Genomic DNA, 19,120 nt, shown 5'->3' on the forward strand with positions numbered 1-19,120 from the left:
AATTATGGGACACTCAGAATCCTAGAATGCCCCAGTCTCACACTATCTGAAGTGTAGCCCTCTGTCCACACCTTTTTTCCCAAATGTCAGAGTGCATATGCACTCTTCATGTCCAAGCCAATTCCAAAATACAGGCTACCTACCCCACATCAGCCAATTCACCAACACTGTTGTTTCAAAGGAGAAAGGAATGGTTTTCATTTACCAGTAATCAATCATGATTAGCTAAGAAGATTCACTTTCCAAACAGAGCGTTTGTGATGCAAACACTTAGAAATAAATTGAAATTACAGGCTCATATCAGACAAGCCACTGAATAGGCCTTAAAAGGTTTTTCCAGTTATTACCAGCCTGGACTGGATCTGTACTGCTGATCTAGAAGAGAAATTAATTATTTCCCATAACCAATTTCCTAAGCCATCCCATTCCCCAGAACAGTTCTCTTTTAACTGCACACTCACCACAAGAGGCAGGTTCATCAGAGCCATCAGCACAGTCTACTCCTCGATCACAGTACCAATGAGCAGGAATACAACGTCCAGATGTACAACGAAACTCACTATTTGTGCAAGTCAGTGAAACTGGAAGAAAAAACCTATGTATGACTTCTTTCTTTTTGTCACCCTTCCAACTTGTTTTAAGTTGCTTTTGAGTCCATGACACACAAAAACATTACAGACTCCAAAAAACAAAAAGAAAAAATTATGCTAGCAAGGATGCCCTTTCATATTCTATCTGCAAAGAGCTTTTTGTACAATCTAGCTGCTCTTTCTATTCAACTACTGGGCCAAATTCTCTCCTTAGACAAGTACGTGCAGCTTCTATTGTTGCATCCACTTATGGGAATGCAGAATTTGCCCCTAGTATAAGATTCCACAGAGCAACTAGAGAACAAAGCACACTATATATTTATAGTTGAGATGAGACTAAGATGATTTTCACTTTAAGAATAATAGGAAAATGGAACTCTACAAACTAGAAATCTGCTGTTTGGCCTTGAACTTGTTATCTTCACTGTTTCCCTACAACTAAGGAATTCAGGAGCATTGAATGTATTGCTCATTAACACCCTTCAGCTTGTTTCCGTTTCCCTTTTGTCCCTCTCTTCCTCCCACTTTCCCTTTCTCTCTTTTTATTCCACAATGCACTACACTTTTGCCATCTCTCACCCCTTCTCCATGCAGAAAACCCATCAGTAACATAGCAGGACTTCCGAGATTTATGATAGCTGTTTACAGATGGGGAATATATAAAAGAAGTTTTTCTCAGTAGTTCGGAGGTTTTGTTCAATGATTTACCAAATAAAAATACAATCATATCTAGAATACAAGAACTGCCCATCTCTGCCAGAACAGTTGAGAGACGCATAAGTGAAATGGCAGAAAACATTAAGGAAAAGCAGATGACTGCATTGAAAGACACAGCAGTGTTTATTGTTGCAGTTGATGAGAGCGTGGATATAAACGACGTTCCACGTTTGGCAGTTGTGGCAAGATATTGTGCTTCCGATGAAATCCAAGAGGAACTTTGCTGCCTAAAACCCCTGCATGGCACAACAAAGGGGGAAGATATACTGGAAAGTTTTGTAAACCATTTTGAAGAACGAGGAGTTGACATCAGAAAAATATTTTGTGTGACAACAGAAGGTGCTCCTGCCATGGTCGGAAAACAGAAGGGATTTGTAAAGTTACTTGACGATCGAATTGGCCGTCCGACAGTCAAATTTCACTGTATCATCCACCAAGAAAACCTGTGTGCTAAAATTTCTAATTCAGAGCTTAATAATGTGATGAATACAGTGGTGCGAATTGTGAATTTCCTTGTTGCTCGATCTGCTTTGACTCACCAACAATTTCAAGCGTGGCTAGAAGAGATGGACAGTGGTTATAACAACATCCCACTTCCCAGCAACATTCGGTAGCTAAGTCGTGGCAGGGTTTTGGTGCGCTTTGTAAACTGTTTTGATGCAATCAAGGTCTTTTTGTCGAAAAAAGAACAAAACTACCCTGAACTGGATGACAAATGGCTGTGTAAGCTCATGTTTCTATCTGATATCACCGCTCACCTAAACAAACTCAACCTCTGTCTCCAGGGTGCAGGGCAAACAGTTCTGGATCTTTATGAAGCCTGGAAAGCATTTGTTGTGAAACTAGCAGTTTTTTCCAGGGATATTCAAACTTCTACTTTCCACTACTTCCAACTCATAAAAGAGCTATCGACACGTTGCACTGTCAATGTCGATGAGATTCGAAAGTACACACAAGCACTGGAATCAGAATTTTCTGACAGATTTCAAGATTTCCAGTGATTTGGCCCAATGCTTTCTTTTCTAATTAAACCTGAAAAATTCAAAGAAAGCGAGCTGGATTTGTCTGTATTTCAGTGGATGGGTGTTGAAGATTTCAAAATGCAACTCTTTCAGTTAAAAAGCTCAGAATTGTGGACATCAAAGTTTGTGGATCTGCGGAGCGCATTTGAAGCTACCGAAAGAGATCATGGGGCCTCTATTCTGACCTGCTGGATGTCCCTGCCAGTGAAATTTAACTGTTTGAAGAAAATTGTGTTTGCAATGCTTTCAGCATTTGGATCCACATACCTGTGTGAACAGGTATTTTAACACATGAAATCTGTCCTCTGTCCCTCTCGGAGCCGGTTAACAACTGATCACTCAGAAGCCTGTGTGCAGCTTATAGTATCCAAATACGTGCCAGACATTGGAAAACTCAGCAAGGAAAAGCAAGGGCAAGGATCACACTCAACTGATAAGATCTGCATTTTAATTTAATTTTAAATGAAGCTTCTGAAACATTTTGTTTACTTGACATGTAACAGTAGTTTGGTTATATAATATGTAGACTTATAAAGAGACCTTCTAAAAAACGCTAAGATGTATTACTGGCATGCAAAGCCTTAAATTAGAGTGTATAAATTAAGACTCGGCACACCACTTCTGAAAGGTTGCCAGCCCCTGGTATAAACCAAAGTATTGAGCAAAAGAGAGAGGAAATTATTCTAGCACTAAGGAACTGACAAAGGCACATTCAGAATAGTGTGCTCAGTTCTGGTAACCTTGAAAAATATGTAGTTCAGTGGTTTTTAACCTTTTTTCATTTGCGGACCCCTAAAAAATTTCTAATGGAGGTGCAGACAGCTTTGGAAATCTAAGACATAGTCAGCAGACCCCCAGGGGTCCGCAGACCACAAGTTGAAAACCACTGATGTAGAAGGTACAGCAAAGAATAATCAGAATGGATAAGGGATTCTTGAAATACTATACAAAAAAGATAGAGAAATTATGCCTGATTTCATTGGGAAAAGCTGAGGCTACATAAATGGTGAGCACGTTATGGTACATATACCTCATAAACCTCAGGGAGTATAAAGAACAGATGTTACAAGAACGTCTGAGCTTGTACCAAAGGCACCTGAGGAATGAATTACTGATGTGAAGAAAGGTGATTAGGGCACTATTTACTTACCACAATGAGTGGGGCTCTCATCACTCATGTCTCCACAGTCGTTATCTCCATCACACAGATACGTTCGAGGAATGCAAATGTTTGTGCTTTGACATTTTGTAAAACCAGATTGGCAAGTGCGTTCAGCTTTAAGAGGGAAAGAGAAAGCAAATGTTTAGATCATTTTTATCCCACTAAACTGTATCATTTTGAAAGAAACACAATGTTGTTAAAATAAAATTTACTCTGGAGTAAATTTTCAGTCTCTTATATAAGTTTTAGGTAAGAGACTGCCACTATATCACTGTTCACTCAAAAGAAACAAAAGTGGCTCTAAAAAACACCAGAGGGAGCTAAAACAGCTGCAAAACTTTAGGAGTCTGTTTTCCTCACAGTTAAATCAATAGTAAATTAACACAAAATAGATTTTTTACATATTTTTCTGGGATATTTTCTCTTGATTAATAGCTAAACATGGATGTCTTGAGAAGCTACAAAGAGAGTTGGGCAAATAACTCAAAATGTTTTCCACTCATTTTTGTTCAAATGTTGATATGAATTACTTGGGGCCATGCTCATGGCTCTGTCCTGCTACTCTCTGTGAACATTCAGGCAATTAAGTTTTACTGGCAAAAATGTTGGCAGAATGCATTTTCAAAGTAGCATGTGCTGGTCTTCACAGAAACCATATTGTAAATTCACATGCACATATATTCACATTGGAAGTGCTTGTACATTCAACCAATTGTGGCAGAAATAATACCATGTGAATTATCTGACCAACCACAAATAAGAAACATAGCTGAACTTTCGAATACCTGTGATAAATCTATAGAGCAAACATCTCAAAAATTTTAGAAAAATGCAAATTACAAGTACATTCCGGAAAATCACAATATACCAACAAATATGGTACAAACAGAAAAAGGGGCTATCTTAACTGTATAAATTTCTCATCACGAATTATTTGCTCAGCTCCACTTATGAATGTTCCATAGGAGAACTTCCTACTGACCAGAAGGGCTGATTAGCCTGATTAGCCATGTTATTGGTCAATATTGACTTAACTGCATTTTGTATTTTATTGAAAATAATACTCATTTCCAAAAACAATTCTGTTGATTTTGAAATGAACACTTAAGCAATGAAGCATTTCCACTTTTTTAACTATATAAAGAATACATATTAAGGAGTAAAGTAACTCTGCAGTAACGTGCATAATATTTGCTGCTGGTGATTAAAGCTATTGCAATTAACACAGTAAGAATGATATAAAACTTTATAGCATATACCCACCGCACACATTTGGGTCCCAACCTTGTGAAGACTTACATAAGGACATAATGCACCATGAATAGCCCTGTCAAACTGAATGGGACTGTTCACAGCACATAAAGTGAAGCACATGCATAAATCTTTCCAGGGTTGGGGACGTACAGAGGACAGGCTGTTTTTAATAATAAAATAAAATAAAATATCTATGCTCTCATATTGCTCATAAATATTTTAATTACTGTATTTTGTTTCAAAATAGTATAAAGCAGAATATTGTTAAAATAAACCAATCATGTCAAGAGAAGTCACTTGTTCTCTTTTGCTGATAGCTTCATTATTCTTCACAAGCAAAAATATTTGCCTCTTCTTTGGTCTAAAGTCAGATCCAAATATACAATAGGTAGTTATGATGAACTTACGGCAATTTCTCTCATCTGAAGTGCCATTATCATAACAGTTGTTTACACCATTGCAGACGTATTCAAGAGATATACACCTTCCATTATTGCAAGTAAATTCTGTGTGGGAGTCACAAGTTCGGAACAAGCAGCCCACCTCATCACTGTTGTCTCCACAGTCATTGTAGTGGTCGCAGCGGTAGTGATAAGGTACGCACCTCCCATTGCCACAGGTAAAAGCTGTTGGCTGACAGGTATGGAAAGCTAAAAGGGAATAAAAACAGGAAGGAAAAGTCATGGATACAATGTAAACTCAATTCTTTGACAAATGTAGCAAAGGAAAACATGCTTCACTTTTACCTGCCAGGGCAAACATCGCTGCAAAACGGACTGCATGAAAAGTAAAATACACGTTTTGAATTAGACAAAGTCAAAAGGTAAAGTCAGATAAACTTGATTTAAAGTTAAAGGCATGCCTACAAATCTTTTCTTGTTTCTAATGCAGATTTGTTGTCATAATACACATGAAGATGCAGACACAAAATCAGAAAGCAGGCAGGAGCCCGCTCCGAATTACTACCACATGACTCAATCCTACTGCCACCAAGCCAATAGGAAAAGTGCCACTGATGTCAGTGGAAGCAGGACTGAGCCCTGTGTCACTTTCCAACACAGTTATTAAAATGCTTACCACACACACTTTCCAGCTCATCGCTGCCATCCCCACAATCGTTATCATTGTCACATTTCCACCGCTCTGAGATGCATCGCCCATTAAGGCATGTGAAGAGCCCTCCATCACACCTGGTACCATTGTCCACAATACAGTGCTTGTTATTATTGGCTAAATACCAGCGTCCTTCAGAAGGACACTGACACTCTGCACCAGTAGGACCTGCATATATTTGAGACAAAAAAAAAAAAAGGATGAGAGTATCAACACATTAAGATAAGCCTTCCATAAAATTATTCACAGCTACCACATTCATTATTCTTGAACTATAACAGCTAGCTTTGTTGTATGTATCAGCCTTTTAAATAAGCAAGGCTACTGAGTCAGATTCTGATCTCAGTTCACCTGTGTCAATCCACTTAACTCTACAGCACTACTCAAGAGTTACGCTTAAGTAACTGAGCTCAAAATCTGGTGCACTGATTTTTAATATTTGTTTGTCATAAATACCATGAAATCTCTGGGCTGTTCTCAGTGTGATAACAAGTGCACTTTTTGGATCCAAGTGAGAAAGTATCCTGCTGTCAAAAATTAAGGCCACACCAGCTGAAGATCTGGCCCTTAAAACTGGAAAACATTAGACTAACTTTGTTCACATTGAAGTCAATGGGAGTTTTCCCTTTGCCTCCAGGCCAACAGTTACTGGGAGATAAGTGCCTAGGTGCTTTTGGAAATCCCACTAGGCACCTATCTGCATCTTTAGGAGCCTTTAAAAAACTTGCCCTGGGTGCTTTTAAAAATCCCTCCCCAAATTTATTTTACAGTTTCAGCTTGTGCCAAACTTGTACAACATTATCAACTTATTAAACCCACTCATTTTCTATTGGAAATTGGGATTTCAATTACCAAAGCTTTTAAAATAACACAACAAAACAAATGGAGATCGTACAGCAAGGGTTCTGAAAGAGTCTGGGAAATAATGGTAATGAAAAGATTTTGTAATACCATGTGATAAAGAAATCCAGATTATGACAAAATTTTAAATTTGCAGCATGAAATATTTAGTGATGTGGTACCATTCGGAGGTCCCAGTGTAATCTACTGGTGAGTATGTATTATAGGCCCCCTCTGTGCCGAATCCATAGAGGACAGGTGTCCGGTACAGCCCCCGCTAGAGTGCTTTAGCTCTAACTGTAGCAGCTCATGTAGTTCAATCCCTGGTGTGTCAGCCAAAATGGCAGCTGTCACAGCACAGAAAATTCAGTTTGTACAGTCTGGACCTCAATATATTTTAGTTTAGACCAGGAATGGGCAACTGTAGACATAGGGGAAACAGCCTGCTCACCAGATCATTTTATTTGGCCTGTCCATAGGCAGCCAGTAAAAATATTATTCAGGAGGACTGAGCAGGGGCGTAGCCTGGGTGGGCCATAGCCCAACCAAGTAGCACCCCGGCCTGTCCAAATCTGAGCACCAGGCACAACCACTTAAAGTGAGAGGGGTTACAGGGAGTACAGAGTGGAGAGAGTACCGGACTGGGAGCAGGAGCCCAGGCTCTGAATCGCAACACCACTCACTGGCCCAACCAACTCGGTCACTCAGGCAGGGGAGGGCTCATGTCTCCTGGCTCTGGTTCCTGCCTTCCCATTGGCTCCCATCTTCCACAGCCAATCTATCTGTCATCAGCCCTGACCCCTCCTAGCCGTGGGCGAGTCAGGGAACACTTCTGCCAACAGGGAGGCAGTAACCAGAGCTGGATGGTGTAATGTCCCTGCTGACATGACAGATTGGTGGCTGGGCCAAATTTGAGTGGTGCTGCGACTCTGTGCATGGTCTTTGCCTTCACTCTGTTCCCCCATAAACACAGACTCCCTGACATGGGGAACCCATACGTCAGGCTCCCCATCAGCACATGATCCAGCTCTGGCCCATGCTACCAAGGTCCGGTTAGTTCCTCCCTGTTGGCAGAGGTGTACTCTGCTCTCACCCACTACTTGAGGGTGCTGGGCAAAACCTGATGGGCTCTCAGCTCCCAAACAATGATCCAAGGGGGAGACAGTAACTGGAACTTGGTGGCATGGTGCAGAAAGGCTGATGGGGAAGCAGAGCCAAGCAGAGGGGTATGAGGCAGCAACAGCTTTACTAAAAGATGGAACCCCTCAGTGACCCGGATCTATCTTCAAAAAAAAATTCTGTATGGCCTGCCCGGGCTTTTAGGGGATTTTGTGGTGCTATGCTACCTTAAAGTTGCCCATCCCTGGTTTAGGTGAATAAATATTTCAGCCACTCCCAAGTAATTTTTAAACCTAGCACTCCACCATACTATGAGTTCTGCTACAGTCAACATTATCATCAAACATAATAGTTTACCTGGTGCACAGATGTGACTGCAACCGCCATTAAATTGGTTGCAAGGATTGATGCACTGTTGTTGCTTACTTTTTGACCAAACATGAATATCCATTGGTCTTTGTGGCAGATTCATGATCATTACAATCTGATCTGAGCCATCGTATTTGTTAGCTCGGTAAATACTTCTGGTATTCCAATCTGTCCAGTAAATGTGTTGATCAAACAAGGTCATGGCAAATGGATATAGAGCAGTGCTAATGATTACTTCACGATTGGAACCAGAAAGGGAGCATCGCTCAATCTTCTGTCTAAAATAAATAAGGAAATACTAAAGCTTTGAACTTTTACAGGTACCAGTACCTACTTAATTACACTCTGTGACCAGTTCCCACCAATTAAGTACTGGAGCATATTTAACTAAGATTTGTTATTAAATACAGTTTGAGGTCTCAGGGGCTTTTCAAACTACTGATTCAATAATGATGCAAAGTAATGACTTTGAAGCACTAATAAAATAATGTACTGGAAGCAATCAGTTTTTAGAAGAAAACTTTTAAACATTTAAGCTACACTATACATAACCAAAATGAGCACAAATTTCATGACAGAATTCTTTCCTTTGAAAGGGCTCAAATTTCATGAGGCTTGCACTAGGAGTACAATGGCACCATGAAAGGGAAAGATACTGTCTTTTTAGTTGGCACTACTGAAGATCCAAATTCATGCTACCAGAAAATACATAGTAGATCACATACAAAATAAATACATAAATCTATGTGCTAAGTTTCCCACGAATAAATGTATGAAAGAAGAAGAGTTGCTATAAAATAATCACAAATTCTTCTCTGTTGACCTTGGAGTTCAGGCTCCCCTCTGTAACAATGACCAGAACTAACGGAAGCAGGACCTCCCAGGCCCACAGGAGATATAGGCTCCAACCCTACAAATCCTGTGGCAAGCAGTATCCCTGCTCTATACTGTCTACCCATCCTATCCCTAGCAGCGCTATTGACCCACCTGCACCTGCTTCCAGTGAAGGTCAGATAGTGCTGCTTCAGGAAGACTCAATTTATGCTACAGTTGCCGGTGCATTATTATGTAAAATTATTTTATCAGGCCACAAATGTTTGCAGCACTTAAGGCACACAGTTAAACAAGTTCCCTGCCTCACAGAGATTACAGTCCAAGCAGACAAGCCACACAAGAACAAAACACGAGATTACAGATAAAGGAGGGTGTGGAAAGATTGTTGGCAGGAAGGATGACAAAGTAGGAAGGATTTCTAGAAGAAATGCATTTTGAGGAGGGATTTCAAGGAGGAGAGAGAAAGTGCTTGGTAAAAAAGGAGCATGGTATTGCTAGAAGCTGGGAGTGAGAAGAGAAAAAGGGAGCAGTGAGGAGAAAATACTGGGTGGAGTGTAGGGGAATTAGAGAAATTAGAGCAATTGTGAAGAGTGTATTATGCTCCGGGTAAAGGCTGCTACCTGACTCCATTTCCCAGAATTCTGGTGATCAGACAACTCAGTGAGGTGTTATATACACATGGCAGGGCTTTGGTGACAGGAGAAAGAAGGTCATGTGAGTTCTGCTCCTCTCCTTCAAAGATGTGCCTGTGCAATTGCCATGCTTTTGCTTCTCTCTTCACAGTGCAGTTAAAGGGAAGACAAGGCCCATCAAGGTTGCAGACACAGAAATACAGGTAGTAAAGCTATGTTTGTGTGCAGACTGTCAATGGAACAGAAAGGTTTTCTGAAAAATTACACTGTAAACAATAACATTCCCAGTGTCCAGAGGTGAGTTCAATGTTGCAGCTCCAGGACTAAGTCCCGCCCTTCAATTTAACACCCAGACAAGCTCTTTCAAAGCTGTAGAAGCATGCAGGTAACCAATCATTAGCCTTAAGTGAATAACATGAACTTACATTAGCTAATCTTAGGGTAATTGTATGTTTAAGTCTCCCTTAGAGAAACATTTCAATTGTTACAAATTGCATTCTGGTCATTCACCAGACTACTAGGGTGGGCTGAATGAGGAGAGAAGCTGCTGACAGAAAGAAAATTATCATGTAAGAAATTTTTCCTTCTGCTGCATGGCTTCTCTCCTCCTTCATCACTAATGGGAAGTAAGAAACAGTGAATCATAAAAGTGGAGGAGGGGAAGATAAAGCAGAATTTTAATTATTATTACAAGATGAATAATAGGCAGACATACAAGTTACCTCATATAAAGCAAAAGCTTTGTAATTTAAGGAATTATGTGGGAACCAACCCAGTAGCACCTTCCTACCAAAATACTCCCTCTGCAGAGCAATGAAAATCTATTTTGCAAATCTTCTTCAGATGAGCCTCAGACACTTTTCCCCACAATGCCAATAGAGACCTTCTGAGGACACCTTGATTCGTACTCCATAAATAGTCTCCCAGATGCCTAGGATGTCAACTGTTGAAGGATTTTAATGTCTTGCCTGCAGCAAGTTTGATGTCCTAAGGCCATGGCATTTTGGATAGAATGAGACATTTTGGGAATATCCATTTAGGTCACAACTTTCCAAGGGAGTGTAAGGATTGGAACAAAATGATGGAAACGTTGTTTCACAGGAGTTGTAAAAAGATGAACTAATCTTGATCAGAACGATTTCTGGAGCTACAAGAATAACCTTTTCCACTTGACAACACCTATGTCATTCTTGTACAGATAGAGGAACTAATTCCAACCCTGTCTTTTGGAAGTAATGGCAAGAAAAAAGCTGCACATAAGCTCGTCTAGTTTGGCCATTCTGATGAATTTTGACACCTGATGATACTCATTGGAGAGTCTGGTGTACCTCCATGAAGAACACTGCTAGGGCTGGTACACACCTTTTTATGGTATTTGGTTGCTGGATTCTGACCAGTCATCTGGGAAAACCTGTAGCGTAGCTGAGATCATCAGAACTTTGTGATTATTAATTGTCTGTCGTAAATTAGTGGCCAGGGCCCCATTTGCTGGACACGGTACAAACAAATAACAAAGAGACCATACTTGCCCCAAAGTGCCTTCTGTTTCCCCTCACACCAGAAATGAAATCTGACCTGGTTAAATTCTGTCTGGATACCAAACTGTATCAATGAGACTAATGGAGAAACCCTGCTGAACTGCACTTCTCTTCCCATGCCCAGGCTTTTAACTGGAGGTGGTCCAGGTCCAGATGAAGAAGGAGTCTTTCAGCAGATGTAATGGAGGTACCTCAGTTGTTTATCAAATATAAAGTGCCTTCTGATCCATGGAGGATTAGGACTTCAACTCTCCTTTTTCCTCTTTTCCACATCCTTTACATGAACCATCTTGAAAGGCAGCAGACTTTTCTCTGACCGTAACATTATTTCCATTGTCACAGAGAAACTCTGACCTCTGGTTATTCCCTGGTTTTGGAAGGGGTATAAATAAGGTTATGTTTTAGTCACTGATATTTTTAGTAAAAGTCACAGGCAGTAAACAAAAATTCACGACCTGTGACCTGTCCATGACTTTTACTAAAAATACCAGTGAATAAAACTTGAGGGGCGGCTGCCCAGGGGCCCCGTGGGTGCTGGGGGAGGCATGGGCGGTGGCAGGGAGGGGCTGGATGGTTGGGTGGGGGCATGCAGCCTGGGACCCCCGTTGGTGTTGGGAGTTGGCAGGGCCAGAAGGCTCCTTACCTGGCTCCACGCCAATGGGAGCTGCGAAGCGAGCTCTCTGGGCGGAGGCAGTGTGCAGAACTGCCTGGCCACGCCTCCGCCTAGCAGCTGAGTGAGGGGGATGTCGCCACTTCCGGGGAGCCCCCCAGGTAAGTGCCGCCCAGAGCCCGCCTCACCCCATTCTGTGCCCCAACCCTCTGCCCCCTCCCACACCCAAACTCTGCAGCTGGGGGCGGGGAGGCCAAGACTGCCCCAGCAGCAACTGGTGTGCCTCTGCGCAGGGGCTGCCTGAGCTGCCCCTGAGCCAGTCACACTGGCCGCTGCAGAAGTCATGGAAAGTCACGGAATCCATGACTTCCGTGACCTCCGTGGCAAACTCACAGCCTTAGGTATAAACACTCATGCTTTGGAGCATAAACAACCCTCTAACTGGGAGTTAAGACAAAACTTCCCCTGTAGGCAAGTTTTTATATAATTTCCCTCTGTAGGGTTTCTTGTACCTTCCTCTAAAGGATATGGTACTGGTCAATGTCAGAGACAGGACACCATACTTGATGGATCTGGTCCTGCAAAACCAACATTATGGCTGTGCTCAGAAACACCGCTAACAGAGCTGCTGAAGTGAATTAAAAGGATGGGCACTCTGAGATACTGGAAATTGGTACAGCTCAAGGGGTGACCTTGAGAGACCTGCATGCTTTCCTTTTTCTGAGTGGAGAACCATAATCCCTGGGTCATCTTGTCTTCCAGGTATGCTTCCGACCCTGCAAGGTTTACTTTCATAGCAAGTATGCAAGGATCTCTAGGGAAAACTGAGTTGATTTTCAGCATGTTGTTTGTACTTACCTGTCCACAAGGGAGATCCAGATGTGATTCAGGAATGACGGTTAATTTTGTATTACATCTCCTCAGTGGTACCATGTTCTCAGGACGACTATCTGGAGGCACATTGTGTGAAATCGGGGATAACACAGATGCTTGGTACCAGCAAACACATTCACTAGAGACAATTGGTTATGGATAAGCACTGCCAGGAAATGATTGACGCAATAAAGTTTGTATCTTTGTGAATATTTACCATAATGGTAAAATTACAGTCAGACCCATGCTTATTTTGACCTCTGGTTGAACAATTTTCTGCACTGGGCTCAAAAGATTTTTCTTGATTTTGATCAAGTGGTGGGGCTGAATTTTTTCCAGCAGCTGGCGAATTCTGAGTGAGTCTGTTTCTCTGGGCATGGCACAGGTTGTGATGTTGTCCGTGCATGGGTATAGATGCCTAACTGGGGACCTGAGCCTTGCTGTGACTATTACCAGCCATTTCTTAGGATTCTGGATGCAGACGGCAGATTGAAAGAAAGAGTCTTGTACAGGAATTTTGATCTCTCATGTACAAATCCTCAGGTATTTGTTGGCTTAAGATGAAAAATTTATCTAGTTCTTTCTTGGGGGGAGGGCAATCTCAAAATTTTGGAGGGTCTGTCTCCTGAATTTTGAACTTCAGAGATCAGCAACACTCAGTGGTTAATTTGTGATGCAAGAGGTGCTAAGGCACAAACAATTAGGTGCTCGGACTCAAGCATTTTTTTACTTTCTTAACTGATGCAGCAAGCCCAGCGGTGTGGGGGCTATGGACTGTCAAGCCTACAGGTGCCAGAGCTCAGCCCTTGACAAGCCCTGGAACAAAGTAAGCACTGACAACACAGCTGCTGCCTGAGGCAGGACTCCATGGGTGCACCAGGCATCTGCATGCCCTGACAAAAGCATGCCGGGGGCAATCCTGATACAAAGCCCAGCAAATGCTCCTTCATGGAGGGAAGGCAAAGGAGAAAGGGTTTAAATCCTGGGTTTTATACCACTTGCCCATTAACTACATTAATCACTGCCTTATGAATGGGATGTTTGCTTTTGCCTTTTTGAGGTCAGAGTCTTACTCTGGGGCAGGCTGTGACGGGTCTTCCTCTCTGTCTTGGCTAAGCCCTCCACACTGGAGTCGCAGCTTCAGGCAAGGACTGACACCCTACACAGCTGTCCAGTGCAAATCCCCATCCCCTAGCAGTGCAAGGGTCAGTAGCTTACAGCTCGCCTTCTCCAGCCTCATGCCCTGGCAGAGTGAGGGGCAGCAGCTAGCGACAGCAGAGCACAGCTCGTCCTCCAAGGCTCTTGAAAAGCTGTGCACAGCACCTCCTGGACTTGGTTCAATGCCTGCAAGGCTTCTCTGCTGCTGTGAAGGGGAAAGGGGGCAGAGACAGCCGTGGAAGAGATGCTGTACTGGGGAACCCCAAGGATTAGAGCCTCAATGCTCCAGTGACTCCTCACCTCAGGAGAGACAGAGACACACACGAGCTGAAATGCAGTCACTATGCACCATGAAAAAACTTTAAACTTAGAAAACAAAGTGGCGTAGAGAGACTGAACTGCCAACTTGTTCTGCTGCTGAAGGCAGAAATTCTGGTGGCCTGAGCTTGCGGGTGGGGTTTAGTCCTGGAGCCTCCAGCAACAACACTGGACCATCTCCAAATCATAGAATATCAGGGTTGGAAGGGACCTCAGGAGGTCATCTAGTCCAACCCTCTGCTCAAAGCAGGACCAATCCCCAATTTTTGCCCCAGATCCCAAATGGCCCCCTCAAGGATTGAACTCACAACCCTGGGTTTAGCAGGCCAATGCTCAAACCACTGAGCTATCCCTCCCCCCCACAGTGAGAGGCACTGCCCATTAGTGATGAATGTAGAGAGAAGCTGTGCAGAAGCAATGTATAGATCAGAGAAGATGCTAAAATACTGCATTAAGAATCAGACAAATGAGCTAGCACAACATTAGAGTAAATTTAACTCCATGTGAATTTCAGGAAACCCAGTAATTCTATGTGCCTGCAAATTACTAACATACACTGTTCTCAAAATCACAGGTCAATTCTAAGATTTGTTAGTTAATCAAAACTGCCAAGGAAGTCATGGAAGTTTTGATTGAGTAATGGTGGCAGAATTTGGTCCCTACAATTTTGGTTACCTGGTATAAGACAGAAACAACCATGTGATTAACAATTACAGCACTACGTACTTACTGATTACTTTTCACAATGGAATTTAAAAACTATTAAATGATTATTAATGGGCCATAGTATAAAATGGTACCAAATGCATCTGAAGTGATAAAAAAAGGAGAAAAAAAATCTGAGCTCTGAAAGTAAAGTGTTATAATAAATTTCTTTTAAAAATCCTACCACAGACGAGACAGATACATACAGATGTGCATCAGCCCAGTAAAGCTGCTGTTCCTCATAGTCCAGGGTAAGTCCGTTTGGCCACACCAAATTGGTGCTTACAATTGGTATTCTGAAGTTTCCTCCAAGTGTAGCTCGTTCTATTTTAGCATTGGTACTCCAGTCAGTCCAGTACATGTAACTATCAATCAGACAATTGCAAAGTTATCTCTTTGGCAAACAAAATCCACAGGACTCAATTCTGTCGTAAGAGACATCCATTCTGGTCTCTCCTACTGAAGTCAAGAGTCAGCTGGAAATATATATGTGAGGGAAGAACTATCTCCATCAATTAGGACCCTGATTCTGCAATAGCAAGAACTACTGCACCCACGTGAAGCCCCACCACTTCTTGTGTGACCTTGGGAAAGTCACTGAATTTCTCTCCTTTGGTTTCTCCATTTGCAAAATAGTGCTAATAACGTTATTTCCTAATTCAAAGGGCTGCTGTGAGGATAAATTCATGAATTCTTGTGAGGCACTCAGATAGTACGGGGTATTGGAATCATATAGGAATCTAAATAGGTAGATTTTATTGGTGTGTCAACTAATCCTAGGGACATGATACTCTCAGAGAAGCCTTATTTTGAGCAACCACCACTTGGTCCTCTGCTCAGCTCAGTTGAGTGGTAGACAGATACCTTCCCATTATCTTCTCTGTCTAGTTTGACCAACATCTGGTGCTGGATGCCTCTCCTTCCTGCTGGTATAGAGCTCTTTCTGGCACCTATCCAGATTGGCTAGCATTCTCTGTCAGATGAAGGAGTCTCTTGTGGGTCCTCTGATTTCATCTGCAAAGCACTGTCTCATATTGTCTGCATATATCTGAATATACTTGCACATTCTGTTGCACTGGCCAGGAACAGAACACAGAACTCTGTGCAATTCACATAGTACCCTCAAGCTGTTATCTTCCAGCACACATATTTCCAAACTTACATCATTTTTCTCCTCTATTTCTTTTCTAATAATAGTATTACTCCCACTGTACCCCGCATGATTTACCTCAGAGTGCCACTGCTTTTGTCTTTTTGACAGTTAGTTGACAAAGCCAACTACCAAAGGTCTATATCTAAATTTAATCTTATATTTATACTACATCCAAAAAACCACAAATAAAGAATATCGAAGTTGCAAAGTCAAACACGCAAAAGTTAAGAAATGCCAGAATTAAGGATCCCCATGCAACCTTAATTCTGACCCCTCCACTTCCTCCTCCACACTTGCACAGGCACCAGCAGGAGGAGCCTGGGTGCATAGGAGCTCTCAGTTCTGGTGCCCAGCACCACAACAGCCAGAAACAACATTTGCAAGGAAAGTCCTGCTCAGCCCTGCAGCCTTGGATGCATGCCCAGTACCAAATTTGGCTGACAAACTCTTAAAAAGTCTCTACTAAACATGAGCAAACTCATATTTTTCAAAGACCAAATATGGGCAGTTTCCTCACAGGAACAGCAAAAAAACCCACATTGCTGAGAGCAGGGTGATCTCTCTGTCAAATGGGTCTAACAATGGGAAGTGTCGGGCATCCTTAACGATCAGCAGCACTACCAGCCCCACCTAATATAAAAATACAATTTTAATGAAAACTTTTGAAGAAAAAGAGAAAGACATACCCTCTGCAAGGATCTAGTACAATAGCTCTAGGGCGTGGAACACGGGCAACCACTGTGCGGTTAGATCCATCGACAGCCATTGAGCTGATAGTCTGGTTCAAATAGTCACTGTAATAAACTCTGTTACTGATCCAGTCAAAGGCTATGCCATCTGGAGTTCCCAACCCTTAAGAAAGGAGAACATCTCTTCATTACAACTTTCTGAAACATTGCCATACACTTCACCAAATCGTCACCATCACAATGGGCCAAATCCTATGGTACTTATCCAGTTAAGATTCCATTGACATCAATGGGTGTTTGCCTAAATACAAATCTAAGAAACAGGCCCTTATAAGGGCATGCAGTGGGAGTGGGTTCTCTCAGACACTTGTGTGGCCTACTTAAGGGCAAGAGGAATTGCAGTCTCTATCCCCCAGGAAGTGCAGGGACTCCTCCCACACTACTACTCTGGGAGTGCACAGTGCTCCAAAGGAGGCAGAGACAGGTGGGGAAGAGGCAGAGACATTGCCCTACTTTCTCTCTGCAGCCACCCTGGAGTGGGACCAAGGCAGTCAGGGCATTAAGTTGTGCCCCTGGAATGGGTACAGCAACAGGCAGGATTCCAAGACAGAATCCCTCCTTGAGCTCTCCCAGGGGAGGTGCAGCCCCACCCTCACCGCCACCACTGGGCTGCGCTGAAAAGCCCCCTGAGGACTTGGCCCAGTATGAACAAACAGTGTAACTCAGCAATTATGATGAGTAGCTCTGCTTTCTCAAAACACCCTGTAGCTCTTTTCAAGCTTTTTCTCTTCTCCATGTCTTCTTCCACCCCATCCTCTATGCACTGAAGGCCTTCATTGAGCTGGTCTGCAAGATCACTATCCCCCTCCCACCATGAAATCTCTGTTGAAGACCCACTTCCCCGGTGACACCTACAAGAACCCAAGATGACTGGTAATGCCAAGGGTGACAGGAAACTGCAGATATTCTATAGTAATTAAAAAAAAACTAAAAACCCAGAACATTGTGGTACCCAACACTGTATTATCAAGACATGGCCAAACACCACCTTGAACACTCTGCTTGTATGTTACATCCAGCTAACCTTTCATCTGTCTGTTTTGTCCTTTTATATTGTACGTTCTTTGGGGCAGGGACTATGCTTTCCCATATGTTGGTTCAATGCTCATTACATTGTGGGAACTGCTGGAAACAAACAATAATAGTACTAACTAGTCTTATACTTTCATAGTTTGTGTGAGTACTGATAAAGATGGAGTAAAAACCTGAAAGGAGGAAAAAACTAAGCAGAAATGTCAACAGAAGCTTTCAAGAGAATATCTTAACTCAACAGTCTGTCTTGATCATTAGAATAAACATACTGTAACTATTTAACTAATGATCATGTGCTATAATCCTATCTTGTTAATATCCAGTTAGTTTAGATCAAGTTTAATGGCATTTACCTGACGCAACTATAGTTGGAGTGCCAGTTCCTGAGTAAATATTAATGTAACTGATTTTTCCTGTCCCAGCTGGAGAACTTTGTGTAAAATATATTCTGTTGTTCATGCTGTCAAAATCTAGAGCCACTGCAGTTCTTAACACATTCACTGTGCGAAATGGGGGGCTGTGATTCTCGGGATCGAGCTGTATGCTTCTAAGTGCATTCTCAAGGGCAAAAATCAAGTAGTCATCTGTTGAAATGGAACATCTCTTGCCATCACTTCCTAGTGTGCCGAAGGCACACCCACATTTAGGCATCTGCAGATCAGGCAAGGCAAAACACAAATGGGAACAACCTCCATTGTTCTCCAAACAAGGATTGTTGTTGATACTGATGGGAGACTGTGGTTGAAAACGGCTGTCGTAAATGGTAACATCTCTTAGCCAATTAATATTGTCTCGTATAACTGTTGGCTGCTCAGTGTTGCCTGGCTCTTTGCTGGCTTGGAAGACTTTTTTCAGGTTCCTGTCCACCCAGATCATAGAATTTTCAAAGATGGTGATGCCATATGGTGTTGGGTAGCGACTACCATAGCGAACAATTTCTGCCTCACCCCTATCAGGATGAATTCTTGCGATCATATCTAAAGAATCATCAACCCAATAAACATAGCCATTGCTGTGATCTACTGCCAAGCCACGAGGTGTGACAATGCCTTCAGACACAAGCACTGTTCTGTTTGTGCAGTCAAGAAACGCACGTTCAATCTTTGGATTCTGTCCATAATCTGCCCAGAAGAGGTATCTGGTTTTTGGGTCTACTACTATATGCCTTGGCATATCCACTCTGGTTTTCAGGAGAACACGTCGATAAGTAGTGTTTAAACGCAAAACTTCTACAAAAGTCTCTGTCAGGAAAGCGTTTGTAAAATAAAGGTTTCCTGTATTTGGAAAAAAAAAAAGATAAAATACAATTTAATTCAAAACCAGAGGAACACA

The 19,120-nt window shown here is 42.3% G+C and overlaps 1 protein-coding gene across 3 annotated transcripts in view; it reads right to left on the reverse strand.

The window, feature by feature from the left end:
• LRP2 (LDL receptor related protein 2) overlaps positions 1-19,120 on the reverse strand; it is a 180,735-nt gene that overhangs the window by 57,698 nt on the left and 103,917 nt on the right. For all 3 annotated transcript variants that reach the window (XM_048869191.2, XM_048869190.2, XM_048869192.2), the window contains exons 39-46: positions 18,142-19,062; positions 16,694-16,859; positions 15,061-15,219; positions 8,175-8,464; positions 5,823-6,026; positions 5,153-5,395; positions 3,480-3,605; positions 462-581 (exon numbers count right to left, since the gene is read on the reverse strand). In XM_048869191.2, the coding sequence (XP_048725148.2) occupies positions 462-581; positions 3,480-3,605; positions 5,153-5,395; positions 5,823-6,026; positions 8,175-8,464; positions 15,061-15,219; positions 16,694-16,859; positions 18,142-19,062 (2,229 nt within the window). The remainder of the gene's footprint in view (positions 1-461; positions 582-3,479; positions 3,606-5,152; positions 5,396-5,822; positions 6,027-8,174; positions 8,465-15,060; positions 15,220-16,693; positions 16,860-18,141; positions 19,063-19,120) is intronic.

Source organism: Caretta caretta, chromosome 11, assembly GCF_965140235.1.
Source record: "Caretta caretta isolate rCarCar2 chromosome 11, rCarCar1.hap1, whole genome shotgun sequence".
NCBI classification, from domain to species: Eukaryota; Metazoa; Chordata; order Testudines; family Cheloniidae; genus Caretta; species Caretta caretta.